Source organism: Aquarana catesbeiana, linkage group LG03 (assembly GCF_042186555.1).
Source record: "Aquarana catesbeiana isolate 2022-GZ linkage group LG03, ASM4218655v1, whole genome shotgun sequence".
NCBI classification, from domain to species: domain Eukaryota; kingdom Metazoa; phylum Chordata; class Amphibia; order Anura; family Ranidae; genus Aquarana; species Aquarana catesbeiana.
In genome coordinates, this window is record NC_133326.1 from 238,161,289 (window position 1) to 238,179,361 (window position 18,073).

General features: G+C 44.1%; 1 protein-coding gene across 2 annotated transcripts in view; it reads right to left on the bottom strand.

Moving 5' to 3' along the window:
• ZNF277 (zinc finger protein 277) overlaps positions 1–18,073 on the bottom strand; it is a 137,802-nt gene that overhangs the window by 29,910 nt on the left and 89,819 nt on the right. For both annotated transcript variants that reach the window (XM_073619892.1, XM_073619891.1), the window contains 2 exons: positions 17,370–17,461; positions 3,670–3,780 (listed from right to left, as the gene is read on the bottom strand). In XM_073619892.1, coding sequence (XP_073475993.1) covers positions 3,670–3,780; positions 17,370–17,461 — 203 coding nt within the window. The remainder of the gene's footprint in view (positions 1–3,669; positions 3,781–17,369; positions 17,462–18,073) is intronic.

The following is an 18,073-nucleotide window of genomic DNA, read 5'->3' on the forward strand; positions in this document are numbered from 1 at the left end:
CTATTAATGCACTAAATGAAAAAATATAAAAAGAAGTTTACCACTAGTTCATGCAATGTAGATAACAAAACTGAAGGTAATTAAAACCAACTGGTGTACAGAGACAGGCAGTTCCTGTCCTTGGACACAGTGTAGCAGAGTGGCATATCTGCTGCCAGTACCCCCTCCCTGTCATTGGTTAAGGACTTCGTCAGCTGTGTTGGCCTCTTAGCAACCAGAAACACTACAATGGTTGGAGCCTTATGGGCAAGCTGAGACACTATTTCCCCATCAGGTCTACTCTCTAGTTGTGAGGGACAGCAGGTAGATTCAATAGCCAATAGTAACCTATCTATTGTTTAAGAATCCACCCACTGCCTGCTATCACAAGGGGATAAAAACTGATTGAGAACTAGTGTATGTAAATCCCCTTCAGGCTCCCTACAACCAGATACAAAACTTCCCCACCACCGTGTTGTCAGGGAAAAGTGCAGCTGCACCGAGGGCGCAGTGACCATATCGACACACTGGTCTCAGTGCACCTCCACACACGGTGTGTGCCTCAGATTGATGTACCGGTTTACAACATGAATCTGTCGCTAGCATCAACATTTGTGGTGTGGTGGCACGTCAGAATTCTAAAGAGTGTCAGACACTCTTTATGAATTTTCCTTCAGTACAATAAACATTCCCCAGTAAGCTGATAAAATCCTTACATGCAGTTTACAACTTTCAATGATGCTGGCCCCTGCTCTTTCAGTGCTGCTTTCAGTCTTCAGAGTAAAGAGTTAACAGTGGACAGTGCAATATCAAGCCAATCTGTTAACTTGGAGATAGGGGTGGGGGGGGGGGGGGGGAGCAGTGGAGTGTGCCTTGCAATTCTAGGCTACAGGGCTGTTTGTTTATATTGATGCACACAGTGTCTAGAGCAGCCATTCTCAATCAGGGTTCCTCCAGAGGAAACTAGGGGTTTCTTGCACTTTAGGCGAATGTCCCCCTAGCTGATTTTGTCTGCATAGTTCTGGGGCCAGGAAGCAGTCTTTCCACTGACACCCCAATATTTTTTTCACTGAGGACAAAACAATTGGTTTTAGACAGAGTTCCCCATGACCTGAAAATTATTTCATTTCAAGGGTTCAAAAGTTTGAAAAAGGCTGGTCTAGACTATTTCCCAAATGTGCTACAAAGCACATTTGGGAAACAAGAACTTATTGCCATGTTTAATATCTCATAGCATGCAAGCAGTTTTTCATTCAGTTTTTTTTTCACAAGCACGGTTTCTTTTAATATTTTATTATATAAAGACATAACTCTAGCTCCTGCAAACAAAGGTGCCTCCAAAAGAATGCTGTAGGAGAAAGGAGCCATCCTGAAAACAAAAACCTAGGGTAGCAGTCATGGCACCAGCTTAAATGGGAACATGGCATGGAATAAAACTCTGTTTTCAAATCAACTGCTGAAAGTGATTATAACACTTAAGGGCTTAAAGCGGAGTTCCAACCAAAAGTGGAACTTCCACTCGTTGTACTCACCCCCCCCCCTCCGGTGGCAGAATTGTTTGGCACCTTTCGGGGGGGGGAGGGGGGGGCAGAGGATACCTGTCTTTCACAGGTATCCTGTTCCCACTTCCAGGAGCCTCAGCCGCGGGTAGTGACGCCACCGCCCGGACTCCCTCCTCCTCCCTCCTCCTTCCCCGGCAACCGGGCCAGTAGGAGAGAGGAGCGAAGCCTTGCGCATGCAGAGTAGGGTTCCCCGCGTGAAACCGTAAGAAACATCAGCTGCGGTGCCGACATCGCTGGACTCCAGGACAGGCAAGTGTCCGATTATTAAAAGTCAGCAGCTGCAGTATGTGCAGCTGCTGGCTTTTAATTTTTGCAGCAGTGGGCGTTCCTCCGCTTTAATACCACTTTTAGCAGCAGTTGTAAAGCAAGACTGCCTAGGAGTCATTTTTGTGTTATGAAGACCTTCCGGAGTTTATCTTTAAAAAAAAAGTGCACAGAAAAATACCAAATGAATAGACAAAATACACAACTAGATTCACAGCAAAAAATGTACTGGATTAAAAAGCTAGTCTACCCAGCATAGAGGTTTATTTTTTAAGTTCACCCTTTTAACATGTTGCAGCTTGTTTACACCTGTGGTGCCCTCTGAAGAAAAATCCGCAGTGGATAATTCTTTAGAGGTGGTATTATGTTGCCACCTTATTGTCTACAGTACACCATCACACAATTACAGTATTGCCCGTGGAGCATGAGGCAGAGGTTGAGGGGTGTCTCCCTTCAGGCAAACCTGCCCTTAATTAATCCACTGCTATATATGCTCCAACTTGTAGCGTTAGGTCTACAGTATATGGAGGAACCCTGACCTGGGTACCTTACTACAAAGGCTAATTATAAATTGGGATGGTTACCATCTTTTTGTATAGCTTGTTTACTTTTCTCGAATTTTGTTTCTCTGTTTTGTCTGTTAGAACTGCCTTTTTCTCCCCTTTATTTACTTAACAATTGGTTTTGCTTTTTAAAATTTTGATGCTTGCTGTCGATAATCTGCTGGGACATGTAGCCCCTTTAGTGACAAAAAAGGAAGCTGAAATTACCCCAACGCAACTATATCAAATTAATGAGCATAAATATGACCAAATCAAAGAAAAGTGGGGACACAAGGAAATATCCCTGTTTTAGAAGGAACACTGAAACACCTAGGTATCTAACAGTTGGAAAACAGGAAGGGGGGGGGGGGGGTAAAAATACCCAGGAGAATGAAACAGATGGACTTTGTAGGCACCAATCATAAAAATCAATGTAAACTTATTTATACACAAATTTTAAAAGAATCACATAAACGTAAACATTTTTTAAAAAACGCAGTACATTGCGGAAATTGGTATTATATGTCACTACATAAATGTATGAGAACGGATCGGGGAATAGCCCCTATATCAGAGGGAGGGATAAACCCCTTCCGTTCCCATTAAATAACCTCAAACTGATATAGCTCGGTATGGCTCTACATGTTTCGCAAATTTGAATGCTTCTTCAGGAGCTTGTTTGGGTTACCAGCCAGAGTAAATGGATCCGTCTTCAGATCAGGTAGAGGTTATGGATAATTGAAAAGCCATGCATTCAGAGACAAAGCCTCCAATGACCAAGGTGCATAAGGGAATCCAGAGACTGTAATATTGTAGGGTAATACAGGTGAGCAGGTCTTGTAAACAGCATAAATCAGCTACTTGCTTGTAAACCTGGCACAAAATAGATCTTGACTAACATGGCTGCAATAGGGCTCTGATCCTATCCCAGCAAGGAGCTATCTAATAAGCTCCCAGGACCGCCATCAGACAGCTTGTTTTGTTCAACAGGTGACACCCAGGCATCAGAGCACCATGGAGGGTAGTGGCGTTTTCTAAGACTTAAACTAGGACGTTGGCACTGCTCTACATATGAGACCTCCACAGTCCATCCTGTGATGAGATCTAATAACCCTCCAATCTAACAGTTGGAATCTAACAGTTACCAAATAGCTCAGACCACTAGGCTGTAACTGTAGCCAAATAGTGAAATACCATTTTCTGATAGAATGACCCTTTATTTAAAAGTCAAAGTTATGATATAGAGTGACTGAAGTATTATAATAAACAAACACAAACTAAAACAAGCAGATTATAGTGATTCATTCAACTATGGCACTTACTTGTCCAATTTCTTCTGTAACACATCTAGAAACTCATTGCAATATACAAGATTATCTGGTAGTCCAACATTGAATGAGTGCTCTTCTTTCATGTGTTTAAACAGAATAGATCTGCAAGAAAACAAATTCATCACGTTAGTGATAAATATGGATATTTGACTTACCTGTAAAAACCTTTTCCTGGAGTACAGTGCAGGACACAGGCCCTTTAAATCTTGACCAGGGGATGTCCCTAAACAATACAAGGGGTGGGCAACACACACAGGGCCGGCGCTAGCATAGGCAGCTGCCCTGGGGTGGTGGGCTGGGGGCGTAAAATCCTTATATCCAGCCACTTGCTGTAGATTTGAAATTGTGTCTTCTGTGCTCTCCAGCAGGCAAAATAAATCTTCTATGCTGCTCCCGGTAAGAGAGAGGGTACAGCATGGACGTTTTAGTTTACCTGCAGTTTACTGGGTTACTAGCAGAGCAAGGAGAGAGCAGTAGGAAGGCATGGCAGTCTGTATGTCCCATCAAAGCAGGCCTGCAAGGATGCAGAGGAGTGCAGATGCAGGTGTGCTGGGAGCGGTTGGAGCCCGCTGTCATGCAGGCTCCAATGAGGAATGAGAGGGACTGTCAGGTGAGGGAGTACTGGTGGAGGAGTGGGAAGAGAAGAGAGAAGGAGGAGGAAGAGGGAGAGCAAGAGAAAAAAAGGGAAGGAGGAAGAGAGGAAGAGAAGAGGGAAGGAGAGGAAGAGAAGAGGGAAGGAGAGGAAGAGAAGAGGGAAGGAGAGGGAGGGGGAGGAGAGAAGAGGAGGAGGGAGAGAGGGGGTCAGGCACCCCTATCCTACTCTGCTGCAGCTGCCACCGGAGATCTTCTGACTGCCTGGGACATATACTGGCAACAGATGCTCTATAGAGACACCATCTGGGAGGAGCCACTGCAGGACAGGTGAGATCTTGGAGGACTGGTAGTTCCAAGATGTGTGACCCTCCCCCCTCCCCCTCCTGTGACGCTGGCCACCACCTGTCCTGCAGCCCCCCCCCGTGTCCCACTGTCCAGATACCCCTCCCAGTCATAATGGTGTAATGGTGAGTGTGTGGGGAGGGGATGCGGCGGCAAACTTTCACCTAAGTAGACAAAAATCCTTGTACCAGCCCTGGCAACACAGCAAAGAAAGCCAACAGCCCAAAACAAGGGAGTTCCAAAATTAAGAGTGCTTTGTAGCATCTTTCAGATAAAGCTAGTGATGGCAGTGGCCTGTACATCCACCTGGTGAAGCATGTGAACAGAAGACCAGCCTTAATAATCTGAGAAACAGATGAAAAGTAATGAAAAGCCCAAGAGGCACCAGCTGAACGAGTTGAGTGAGCCTTAATAGGGAAAGAAAGATTCCTATCCATCAAGCCATAAGCCTCAGCGATACCCTGTCTAATCCACCTAAAGTTGGCGGATGAATGCAGTGACCGGGAGATGAACTCGCACACAGCAAACATATAAACAATGTAGAGAGATCCATTTGGGGTGCTTTGGAGAGGGACAAAAAAAAAAAAGGCAGGATAATACCCTGAATAAAGGTAGAAGGAGGAAACCACCTTAGGGAAAATGAGTTGGGTTGAAGAATGTCCAAGTCCTTTTGGGTCAATTTTGTCATGAAAACTGTCCAGGTTAACAGAGAAAGGACTTCCACTGACTCTAGTGTAAGGATGGTCCTTGGGACATAGGTGCATTGTCCTGTTCACGTCTCCGTACATTCAGAAAATTGACCTACACAAGCCTGGAGTTGTGACAAACCAAAGTGGTGCAAGCTAGGCCATGGCTACAACTAAAAGTGTTGCAACAGTCCTCATACACACTTCAACCTGGGCCTATGATGCTCTCACCACCATGTGTTCAAAAGGCAGGGGCCCAGTATCTATGGACTACCTCCAGGGTTTGGGTGTGCTGTTGTGTGTGAGAAGGTTGGGGGGATAGAGCGGAGAGACCCTACAAAGGAAGGCACAAAGCCCCAGACTCACTACACCCCTTTTTTGTTCTCTCTTTCCTCTTTATGTCCCCCTTCCTCTTTAATCCCTTGGTAAAGGGCAGAAGGCTTTTTCCCATGTCCCGGTTAGGACAGAAAAGTTTAAGTTGGGAAAAATAGGATTTTTTAAAACAGCTTACCTGTAAAATCCTTTTCTTTCGAAGGACATCACGGGACACAGAGCCACAGTAATTACTGATGGGTTATATAGGTATCACTGGTGATTGGACACTGGCACACCCTATCAGGAAGTTCAACCCCCTATAATCCCTCCCCCTTGCAGGGATACCTCAGTTTTGTAGCCAAGCAATATAGTGTATTAGAAGAGGGGTGGGACCTCTGTGTCCCGTGATGTCCTTCAAAAGAAAAGGATTTTACAGGTAAGCTGTTTTAAAAAATCCTATTTTCTTTCTCGAACATCACGGGACACAGAGCCACAGTAATTACTGATGGGATGTCCCAGAGCAATGCTACCTGAGGGGGGGGAACCACGACCAAAGTAGGGTGCAATCAGACCTGAGGACCCTGTACTGCTGCCTGCAGCACACTACGCCCAAAGGCGATATCCTCATGCCTTCTCACATCCACCTGATAGAATCTGGTGAATGTATGAACTGAAGACCAGGTTGCGGCCTTGCAGATTTGAGCCATAGAGGCCCGGTGATGCACTGCCCAAGAAGCACCAATAGCCCCTGTGGAATGTGCCCTGATCTGAAACGGAGGAATCTTCTGTTTCAAACCGTAAGCTTGAATGATCAACTGTCGAATCCATTTAGAAATGGTAGCTTTTGACGCTGCCTGTCCTCTATTGGGACCCTCTGGCAGCACAAACAAAACATCCGTCTTGCGGATCTGAGTAGTTGCCCCTAGATAGGCCTTAACTGCTCTTACTACATCCAACGAATGTAGAGATCTCTCTTCCGGAGAACAGGGATCTGGAAAAAAGGAAGGTAGAACAATGTCTTGGTTTAAATGAAAATCAGAAACCACCTTCGGTAAAAAACTAGGATGAGGGCGTAGTACCACTCTATCCTTGTGTATAATCAAATAAGGCTCCTTACAGGAAAGAGCTGCTAATTCTGATACTCTTCTAGCAGAAGAGATGGCCACCAGAAAAATTAATTTCCTTGTCAACAAGACCAAAGGAATCTGACTTATTGGTTCAAAAGGCCGTTTCTGTAACACAGCCAGGACCAAATTCAAGTCCCAGGGGTTTAGGGGCGCTTTAACCGGAGGATTAAGACGCATCACCCCCTGCATAAAGTTTCGGACCAAAGAATGCGAAGCAAGTGGCCGCTGAAATAATACTGATAAAGCAGAGACCTGGCCCTTGATGGTACTCAAGGCCAGCTTCATCTCTAATCCCATCTGTAGAAAATCAAGGATTCTACCTATGACATATTTCCTGGGATGCCAACCTCTGGATTCACACCAGGTTATATAAGCTTTCCAGACTCTATGATAAATCATCCTGGAAGCTGGTTTCCTTGCATTAATCAAGGTAGATATGACAGGACCTGAGAGCCCACGACTCTTCAGAACGTGGGTCTCAATAGCCAAACCGTCAAATTTATCGTTTGTAAGGCAGGATGGAACACTGGACCTTGAGATAACAGGTCTGGGCGTTCCGGTAGTGTCCACGGGGAACCTACCGTCATCCTTACTATTTCTGCATACCAAGTCCTTCTGGGCCAAGCGGGGGCCACCAGAAGTACCGACTTCCTTCCCTGCCTGATCCTGCGAAGGAGTCGTGGTAGTAGCAGAATAGGCGGGAATGCGTAAATCAGTGAGAACCGATGCCACGGAATCACTAACGCATCCGTCCCGCATGCAAGAGGATCTTTTGTCCTTGCCACAAATCTGTCTATCTTTTTGTTGAATCGGGATGCAAAGAGATCTACATCTGGAACCCCCCATCTTTGGCATATGGCCCAAAAGACGTCGGGATGCAGAGACCATTCCCCTGGAAGTAACTGCTGGCGACTTAGATAGTCCGCCTGCCAATTCTCTATTCCCGGGATGAAAACTGCCGATATGCATGGCACATGCATCTCTGCCCAGACTAAGATCTGGTTCACCTCTTTTTGAGCAGCTCGGCTCCGGGTGCCTCCCTGATGATTGACATAAGCCACTGCTGTGGCATTGTCGGACTGGATCCTGACCGGACAACCCTGTAGCCTGATAGTCCAGGCTTTTAGAGCTAGATGTATCACCCGGATCTCCAGAATGTTGATGGGTAAGGTCCTCTCTGTCTTGGACCATACTCCTTGGACCGCAGCCTGTTCCAGAACTGCTCCCCAACCTGACAGACTGGCATCTGTTGTTACCACCGTCCAGGTAACCGGTAGAAAGGATTTCCCCTTCTGCAGGTTTTCGGGTATGAGCCACCAATTGAGGCTCTGACGCACCGCATGCGACAGGTGCATCGGAAAGTCTAATGCCTGAACCTTCTTGTTCCAGGTCGACAGAATACTGTGTTGCAGCATTCTTGAGTGAAACTGAGCATAGGGAACTGCTTCGAATGAAGACACCATCTTCCCTAGTAGCCTCATACAAAGGCGGACTGAGGGACCCTTCTTGGTCCTTACTGTCAGAATCAGCTCTCTCAAAGCAGTGATCTTTGCCTGGGGTAGAAATATTTTCTCCTGGCTTGTATGTATAATCAGACCTAAATATTCCAGTCTTCTTACTGGTTTTAGGAAAGACTTCTCTAACTTGAGGATCCAACCCAGGTGTTCTAGATACCTGACCGTGGTCCTCAAGTTTTCCATTCAAAGAGGCTACCGACCGGTCTATCAAGAGCAGGTCGTCTAGGTATGCTATGACAGCTATACCCTGAGCCCTTAATCTGGCCAGAGGAGGAGCCAAGATCTTTGTGAACACTCGAGGTGCAGTGGCTATCCCAAAGGGCAGAGCCATAAACTGGAAATGGCGCCCTCCTACCTCGAAGCGCAGAAACTTCTGATGAGCAGGAAAAATGGGCACATGCAGATATGCATCTCTGATGTCTATTGATGCCAGAAATTCTCCTCCCTGCAGGGTGGGAACTACTGTTCGAATTGATTCCATGCGGAAGGATTGAATCCTTAGGAATCGGTTCAGATCCCTTAAGTCCAAAATGGGCCTGACATCCCCATTTGGCTTTTGGACCGTAAAAAGGTTGGAATAGAAGCCCAATCCCTGGTCCTTTGTGGGAACTATCATAATGACCTCCTGCGACAAAAGTTGCTCTAACGCTAGAAGGAGCGACTGCTTCTTCTCTGGGTCTCTGGGAACATTTGATCTGAGGAACCGAGGAGAAGGGAATTCCTGAAACTCCAGCTTGTACCCTAAGGTTACCGTGTAGACTACCCATCTGTCCTGGAAGTCCTCCTGCCAGAGCTCTGAGAATTGTCGCAGTCTTCCCCCCACTCGAGTGAGCGGGGGCGCCCCCTCATGCAGAGGTCTTAGTGTTTTGCCTAGTAGGCTTCTTTCCCCAGGACTTCTTTTGTCCCTGGGGTTGACTCTTGTCTCTGGACCCCGATGGAGGCGGCCGTCGAGACTGCCTGGAGGCTGAAGCCCCCGGCGCTGGGGAAAGAGTCCGTTTGAAAGAGGGACGCTTACTCTTCTTCTTGACAGGTAAGAGAGTGCTTTTCCCACAAGAGATTCTCTTGATATAGTTATCCAAGTCCTCTCCAAACAACCTTGCACCACGAAATGGAAACCCAGCCAGTAGCTTCTTACATGGTGCTTCGGCTGACCAATTTTTCAACCATAGGATTCTACGTATATGCACCAACCCCAGTGAAAGACGGGAGGTTTGCACGATAGAATCTCTAATGGCGTCAACCACAAAGCATAAGGCCGCTGGAAGGTTAGCAAACCCCTGGGCCTGCTGTTCAGGTAATACTTTGATGACCTGCTTAACATGGTCTCTTAAGTATTGACAGACTCCAATCGCTGCTATTGCAGGTTGGGCCACTGATCCTGCTAAGGAGAAAACATCCTTCAATAGGGATTCCATCCTTTTATCTACAGGATCCCTGAGCATCTGAGCATTGTCTACAGGACAAGTCAGGCTATTATTTATTGAGGAAATGGCGGCATCAATAGCCGGAATTCCCCACATTTTAATAAACTTTTCTTCCATCGGATAAAGTGTTGAAAACTTTCTCGGCGGAAAAAAACGTTTGTCTGGGTGATCCCACTCAGAATAAATAAGCTTTTCAAGTAAATTATGAACAGGAAAAGCATGTGCTGCTTGGAAAGGTTTCAGTGACCCCAAAGCAGAAGAGGATTCTTTAGCAGTTTCAGGTATGGGCAACTTAAATGTGGAGCGGACCAATCCAGTGAGGATCTGCACTAAGACTTTCTCCTCTTGGGAAGTCGCAGAGGGTCCCTCTCCACCTGAATCCTCCGAAGAGGAATCATCCATCCCATCCTGATCCTCTGAAAGGGATTCATCTCCTTTATCCCAGAGCTCCTCTGTCTGAGGGTCTTGGGGAACAGAGGAAAGCCTAGTGCGTTTTCTTCCACTGAGTGAAGACGTAATCACGGCCATTAATCTTTCCTCTAGACCATTAATGGTTGAGGAAAAAACCTCTTGTGTAATATATACAGGGGCTGAAGTGCCAGAAGCAGGTGTAGCCCCTGACCCCGATGGCTCTCCCTGGCTAGCCGTCCCTGGCCCATCTTTAGGGGGGAAGGATGCTGCCGACAGGGGGCCCTCAGAACCTGAACGAGATCCCCTAGTGTCTCTGGTTCCTGGGGTGCTTGAACCTCTTCTACCCATAGTGCAAAGCAACAAGGTGTGAGGTATACAAATGAACACTGTCCGCTGAGCGATGTAGTCTGGCTAAAAGCCTTGCTACCCAATGCTCAGTCTGGTGTTACTTCAGTAAATGCTGCCTAGGAGAATGCCTGTGTCCCATCTTACATGCGACCGTCAGCTCTGTGTCTCTCAGAAGGCTGAGTGCACCTGTACAGAGTGCCTTTAATAGCCTGCAGCTGGCCTGAGTGGGAGTCTAAACACTCTGTGCTGACATCCCGCCCCCTCCTCTACCGCCCCCCCCCCCTCGAGTTTTGAAAAAAACGAGCGCTTCCCGCACTGCCGACTCTCCTTTCATGCTCTGGAGAAAAGGCTGGGGATGGGGGGGGGGGAAGGAGGGAGACTGGTAACAAGATTTGCCTTAACGGCTATCTTCAGAGATGGTGGCCATTAGGCCACAGAGCCCGGGTGGTATAACCACTTTCTAGACCCCTGTGGCCCCTCTCTAGCCTGGGGGGGAACATTCAAACATGAGAAATCCCCCCATCCACCTTACCTGCTTGCAGCCTGCTTGATACGCTGGGACATACACAGCGATTACAACACCTGAGACAGACATTCAGCATGTGTAGGTTTGTGCTCTTGGCAGCCCCCAGTGGTCACAATAGGCATAGCATGCATTTACCTTAAAGGAGAAAAGCCACTAGAACTCAAAAATTCTGTGGAATCTCCTCTTACCTTATCCAGCCGCAGGGTGCTGTTTACACAGACCCAATCTTCACCTCTCACGGTGGGCTCCGTTTGAAAAAACCGTCAGAGACTGGGGCCCCCATCAGTAGGGGGATCCAACAGTTCTGGGACCGTAAAGCACCTCGCCAGAAATTAGGAAGTTTAAAGCCATTTTCTGATCTGCGGGGTCCAGCTCTCTAAAAAGAGAAGCATTACGGATAAAACCTTGTTTCTTCGGACACGAGGCCCGGGTACCATTCAATTCGGCCATGAAAAGACACTTTGAATGGATCCGGTTCGCCTGGCTTGCCCCAGTATAGGATCTTAGGATATTCCCTTTGGAGCTCAGCACAGGACATCTTTACACGTCCATCACCTAAGACACTGGCGTAAAAACTGAGGTATCCCTGCAAGGGGGAGGGATTATATAGGGGGTTGAACTTCCTGATAGGGTGTGCCAGTGTCCAATCACCAGTGATACCTATATAACCCATCAGTAATTACTGTGGCTCTGTGTCCCGTAATGTTCGAGAAAGAAACAATGCATTGTGTGAAATCATTCATTCTCACGTTAATGTTCTGCAGCAGGACTTCCAAACATGGAGTACAACATTCAACAACTGCAATACCCTGACTAAGACTGCCCACATTGTTAATAATGTTGTTAGTCACTGTGCCTGCGCAATTTACCAGGCCAGATGGTTATTCTGTATTAGTCACCACCTTGAAGTCCATTACACTTGTTACAATTCAATATTATTGCAAAACCTGACCTCATGTCCGGTGTGTCGTTATTGGAACCTGTATTGTAATTACACAACATACTATATTAAAAAAAAAAAAAAAAAAAAAAAGGCTACAGACATTTCCACATTTTCCAAATGAGAAAACTAAGACAGGGATCTGGAGTTAGTCAGACCATTTTATTAAAATAACACACTTTCATATCAGGTTCTTGATTGACAGCAGGCAAAAGCCAAAGGCAAAACATCAAACATCAGATGGAAACCAGCTAGAAGGACTGAGCATGACATGCAGCAGGTGGAGACGCTGTCAACACTGGTCCCAGTCACAAAACTGGTGGGCAGAGCAGCAGTGTGCATGGCCAGAGAGAGAGGATGACAGCTGTCAAAACTGAGCAGCGATGTTAGCATAGGGTGGGCCGCTACATGTTTCTGGGGCTCCACCCCCTTTGTCAAGCAGTCCAAGCATAGGGAAAAGACATGCATTTATACTAGTAAATATAGACTGGGATAGGAATTCAGACGCTGGCTGACATTTCCCACTTTTCAAAACTAAATGCATGGAGCTTTAATTGATTTTCAATTATATATTAAATTATACTCCCAATTATTTTTTCATAGACTGAATTGGAGCTGGATGCCACAAAAAGCAGGTGGCAGAATTTTGCAAAAAGTCCAATTTATTAATGTTTAAAGTGATTGTTATTTTTATTGAAAAAAACACGAGACTTTACAAATATGTGTTATACTTACCTCTTCTGTGCAGTGGATTTGCACAGAGCAGCGCAGAAACTCCTCTTCTCGGGTCCCTCTTCTGTGTTCCTGGCCTTTCCCTCCTGTCGACTGCCCCCACAGCAAGTAGCTTGCTATGGGGGCACCTGAGCAGAGTCACAACTCTGAGTCCATTCCCTCTCTTTCCTGATTGGCTGACTGACTTTGATTGACAGCAGCGGGAGCCAATGGTGCCGCTGCTGTGTCTTATTCCCAGCCAATCAGGAGGGAGAGTCTCAGACGACCGAGACACTTGTGGACATCGCTGGGCAGAGATCGGGCTCAGGTAAGTATTAGGGGGATGCTGGGGTAGTTGCTGCGCACAGAAGACTTTCAATCCTAATGCATAGAATGCATTAAGATAAAAAAACCTTCTGACTTTACAACTCCTTTAAGAACTAGTGTTAAAAAATTGTCAACAGGCAGGGTCTTTATTGCAGAAGAGACATGAAGTGGGGTTAATTTACTTAGCTTAGTGAATGTGGTGAAGCTTCACTTTGTAAAAATACCCAATCAAGTGCATAGGTTAAAAACTAAACAGCATTCTTGCTTGCACATGATTGGATGATGGAAATTCGTAGAGCTTCACCACACTCATTCACTAAGCTCTGAGGAAAATGAATGCAACTGCACAGTCTATTTGTCTTTAGTAAATCAACACCAATGCTTCTTCTGCAATCAAGTACATTTACAACCCCCTTCACAATCCTTTGCAGAATGTACACTGAGCTGTGCATATCATCCTGTGCCAGCCAATCAAAATGGCTAAAGACCTGCACCTAAACGAACTGAGAGAAGAAGACAGTGATGGCGAGAGACTCCACAAGCATTACACTGTTGGAACAAAGGTCAGTATGTGTGCCTTTAGTTCCACTTTGAAGTAATGAGTGAGCAACTAGCCAGACTTGTACAGAGACCGTCATGGTGCACATGACGACATTCAAAATATATTCTTTTAGCATTAACACCAGCATCCACCTTAGACATTTACTCTTTGATACAAGTATAATAAGCACAGTAAACTGTGAAGTGTTAAAGTCAATCTGCTCTTTTGAGGTTGGTTATTAGGAAGACACTGAAGCCAACACATCAGCATGACAGGGGAACAAACATTCTTGGAGGAAAGGAAGCCATGTCATATCCCACATTTCTGTCCCAACAGATTGACTTTAACACTTCACTGTTTACTGTGCTTATACTTGTATCAAAGAGTAAATGTCTAAAGGTGGATGCTGGTGTTAATGCTAACAGAATATATTTTGAATGTCGTCACGTGCACCATGACGGTCTCTATACAAGTCTGGCTAGTTGCTGTGCTAATTGGTGTGTTGCTGACTTTCCTGCTGCAAGCACAATTTGTCTAGATTTTTGTACAGCATGGTAAAGCGGGAATACCAGAAAATATGGGAAATATGGGATATGACATGGCTTCCTTTCCTCCAAGAATGTTTGTTCCCCTGTCAGGCTGATGTGTTGGCTTCAGTGCCTTCCTAATAACCAACCTCAAAATAACAGAGATAAAAGGGATACTGACAATTCTCTAACACTCATTTACATCATGCATGTTTTAGGTCTTTGACTTATAGTATTAAATTAAGATACAGCCAGGCAACTAGCAAAAAAGGAGACCAATATTGGTAGCTCCCATAGTTATCTTATGATAGCTTTTCTTTAAGGGCCAGTTCACACCACAGAAACTCAGTCTAGATATGTTCCAAATGCTTTTCTGCATGTGCATTTTTGATGCATTCTAGTGCATTTTTAATACAGTCCAGTGCATTTTTTCCCCGTTTTTTTTTTCTTAACCCCAAGAACAAGTGTGTTCCACTGCGATTTGGTGCGTTACAGTGCATTTTTGATGCTTTTCACAGCGTTCCAGTACAGTCCAGTGCAGGAAAAATGCAAATTGTTCTACTTTTTTTTCTGGAACTGTAACGAACTAGAACTGCAAGCACCGCTGTGAACTATGCCATTGCAAACCATATAATCCACTTTCTGTGCGTTTTTGATGCAGAAAAAAAAACGCACTGGACTGCATGTGGTGTGAACTGGCCCTAACTGCAGGAAAACACCCTTTGGTACAGTACAAAAAAAATATACTGCAATTCTATTAAAAAATCATACAACTGATGATTAAAAGAAAAGGGGAAAAAAACTGCACTAAGGTGAATCAAAATAGTGTACCTAAACACAAATAAAACTAATGGTGAATGGATCTTAGATAATAAAAGCAGCGATTCTTCTGCACAACAAAAACAGTGTAAATATAGAAAAATAATAGAGTCGCGCTAAGGCATTAACTTAATAATGTATACATTAATCCATAATATTGCCCATGAAACGTGCATATACCATAAACAAGTTGGCAAATAATGATGTGATATCAAAAAAAAATTAAAAAAAATAAAAAATAAAAAAAATATAAAAGCAGCGATTCTTCTGCACAACAAAAACAGTGTAAATATAGAAAAAATAATAGAGTCGCACTAAGGCATTAACTTAATAATGTATACATTAATCCATAATACTGCCCATGAAACGTGCATATACCATAAACAAGTTGCAAATAATGATGTGATATCAAAATTAAAAAACAAAAATAAAAAACAATAAATGTCGATGAAATTAAAAATTTATATGGCATATAGTGTCCAAATACTAAAAATAACCAAACACCCGTGAACAAATGAATTAAAATAAATTACAAAAATATTGGAAAGGTCCATCAAAATATGAATTATATGAAATCTTCCATGACGTGAAAAATCTTGTGTACAATCCACCAATGATAAAGATTTGCCACTTACCAGAACCCCATGATCCCACACTACAGAGGATCAGGGGAAGCCTGTACAGAGAAAACCCTCCGGAGCTTAGCACATAGACCCAGACACTGGATTTGTTGGTGGTAATGAAACATCCAAAGATACCAAATGGAGCTATTAAGCCTCAGATCCCATCATATCTCCCCAGCTCACAGATAACGAGTGTGGCATGTAAAGATAAGAGAAGCTCCAATAGTGTAAAACCTTCGATTTATTAAAGATAAAAGAAAACATGTATTGCACTCACATATGGATAGCAGAAATAAGCGCCTGTGGTGTCTGGTGCTCCGGCCGGTGAACACACAGACAAAACTCGTCCTGAGACATCAACGACAATGCGAGGTGACGCAAGCACATCGCTCGCCCTACGCGTTTCGTAATAGGTTACGTCGTCCTCGTGCCCCTGGACGACGTAACCTATTACGAAAAGCGTAAGGCGGAGCGATGTGCTTGCGTCACCTCGCATTGTCGTTGATGTCTCAGTAGGACGGGGTTCTGTCTGTTCACCGGCCGGAGCACCAGACACCACAGGCGCTTATTTCTGCTATCCATATGTGAGTGCAATACATAGAGTCTGGGTCTTTGTGCTAAGCTCCGGAGGGCTTTCGCTGTACAGGCTTCCTCTGATCCTCTATAGTGGGGGATCATGGGGTTCTGGTAAGCGGCAAATCTTTATTACTGGTGGTGGATTGTACACAAGATTTTTCACGTCATGGAAGATTTCATATAATTCATATTTTGATGGACTTTTCCAATATTTTTGTATTTTACTTTAATTAATTTGTTCATGGGTGTTTGGTTATTTTTAGTGTTTGGACATTACACTATATGCCATATACATTTTAATTTCATCAACATTTGTTTTTTAATTTTGTTTTTAATTTTGATATCACATTATTTGCCAACTTGTTTACGGTATATGGTATATACACGTTTCATGGGCAGTATTATGGATTAATGTATACTTTATTAAACTGATGATTAAAGCACACGGTTATTCTAATAAGGTCATTCCCTGGTATTCCCGCTTTTCCCATGCTGTCCAAAAATCTAGACAAATTTTGCTTGCAGCAGGAAAGTCAGCAACACACCTTCTAAACTTTCAGAGAACTCAAATTACAGTAAAATAGCTGAGAAGACCATTATCTTTGCTTAAAGCTTTGTGAATTTAGCCTAAAGTCATTTTCAAAAGATTCTATATGCTGAAGTCTCAAGGGGTAAACAAAGTAATTGATTGTAAAGAATTTTCACTATTTTGTTTTTTCAGTTTTATTTAGTTTGAGCCTGCTAGCTCTAACGCAGTTTTACGTATTAAAATGTGTTGATAGTGAAAACCTATTCTTTAGGCGGAGAACATAAATCATTATATATTTCTCATAAAAACAGTGCTTATTATTAAAAAAAATAACAACAAAAAACATAAAACAAAACAACTCTGAATGCAAATGTGTGCAGATGGCCCCAATATTTTTTTTTTTTTTGCTGTGGAAAGTGTAAGGCTACAGGTTTTCCTTTAGTTGGGCTGACGGGAGTGGTAAAACAGAGGTTTAAATGCATGTTTTTACTGTCCCTTGGCATCCATGGGAATAGGGCCTTAGAGTGCAGTAAAGTTACTGCCAGCAATGTTTAGGAGCCATGGTAATAGTACAGTCTTGTTAAAGGTCCAGTAAAGTCAAATTCTAAGCATTGATGCCTTCTGCTATTTTGTTCCTCCTGCTTTTATTTTTGGTGGTGGTACAGGTTCTTTAAAATGGCGTAGCCTTTCCAAATTTTGGATGCAATGATACAATGACGTTTATGAATTTCCAGATCCTGAAGTAAACACACTTATATTAGTTAGGAATGCAAAAACATCATAACAAAAGGAATAAATAAAAACAAACCTGTTTACTTTAAACTCCTCATCACAAAACATGCACAGCCTCTGAAAACTTTTATCGGATCTCTCACTCTGCTGCTGTTCCAAAATGATTCTCTGTTAAATTATACAAACATAAATGTATTATGGCAGACGATAATAAAAGGTATGAAATGGAAAAAAAAAAAACCCACACCCGAAAATATCAACCAAATTTTTTCGATAAAAATACACTAAAATCATTATTAGTGGATACAAATACTACAACATTCCTGCTAAAGCTCAGCCGACTGGAGCTGTGTGCAGGCAGCCTATGTTACTTTACGGGGATGCAGCAGCTGCACGAACACGGCCACAGATACTCATCTTACAGGCGTGTGGTGCAGGTGTATGGCCCCAAACAAAAACAGTGTGCATTTAGTGCCACTTACATACACCTGTTAAATTAGGACCCGTGGTTGTGTTTGTACAGCTGCTGCATGCCCTTACAGCAGCGGTCGACAACCTTTTTATTGTGAGCAGGTGATGGGTAGATCACCTCCCTTGGTTGCCAACCCCAGAACCTGGAGACATCCATATTGCCCTCCTATTCCTGCACAATCATTGTCATCAGAGCACATCACTAGTCTATATACATGAGCTCATCAGCCTTTAGTCTATAATATAAATTGGGGGGGGGGGGGTGTTCTACAGGTCGCCCCGATATACAGAGATGACACCCCAGGCTGC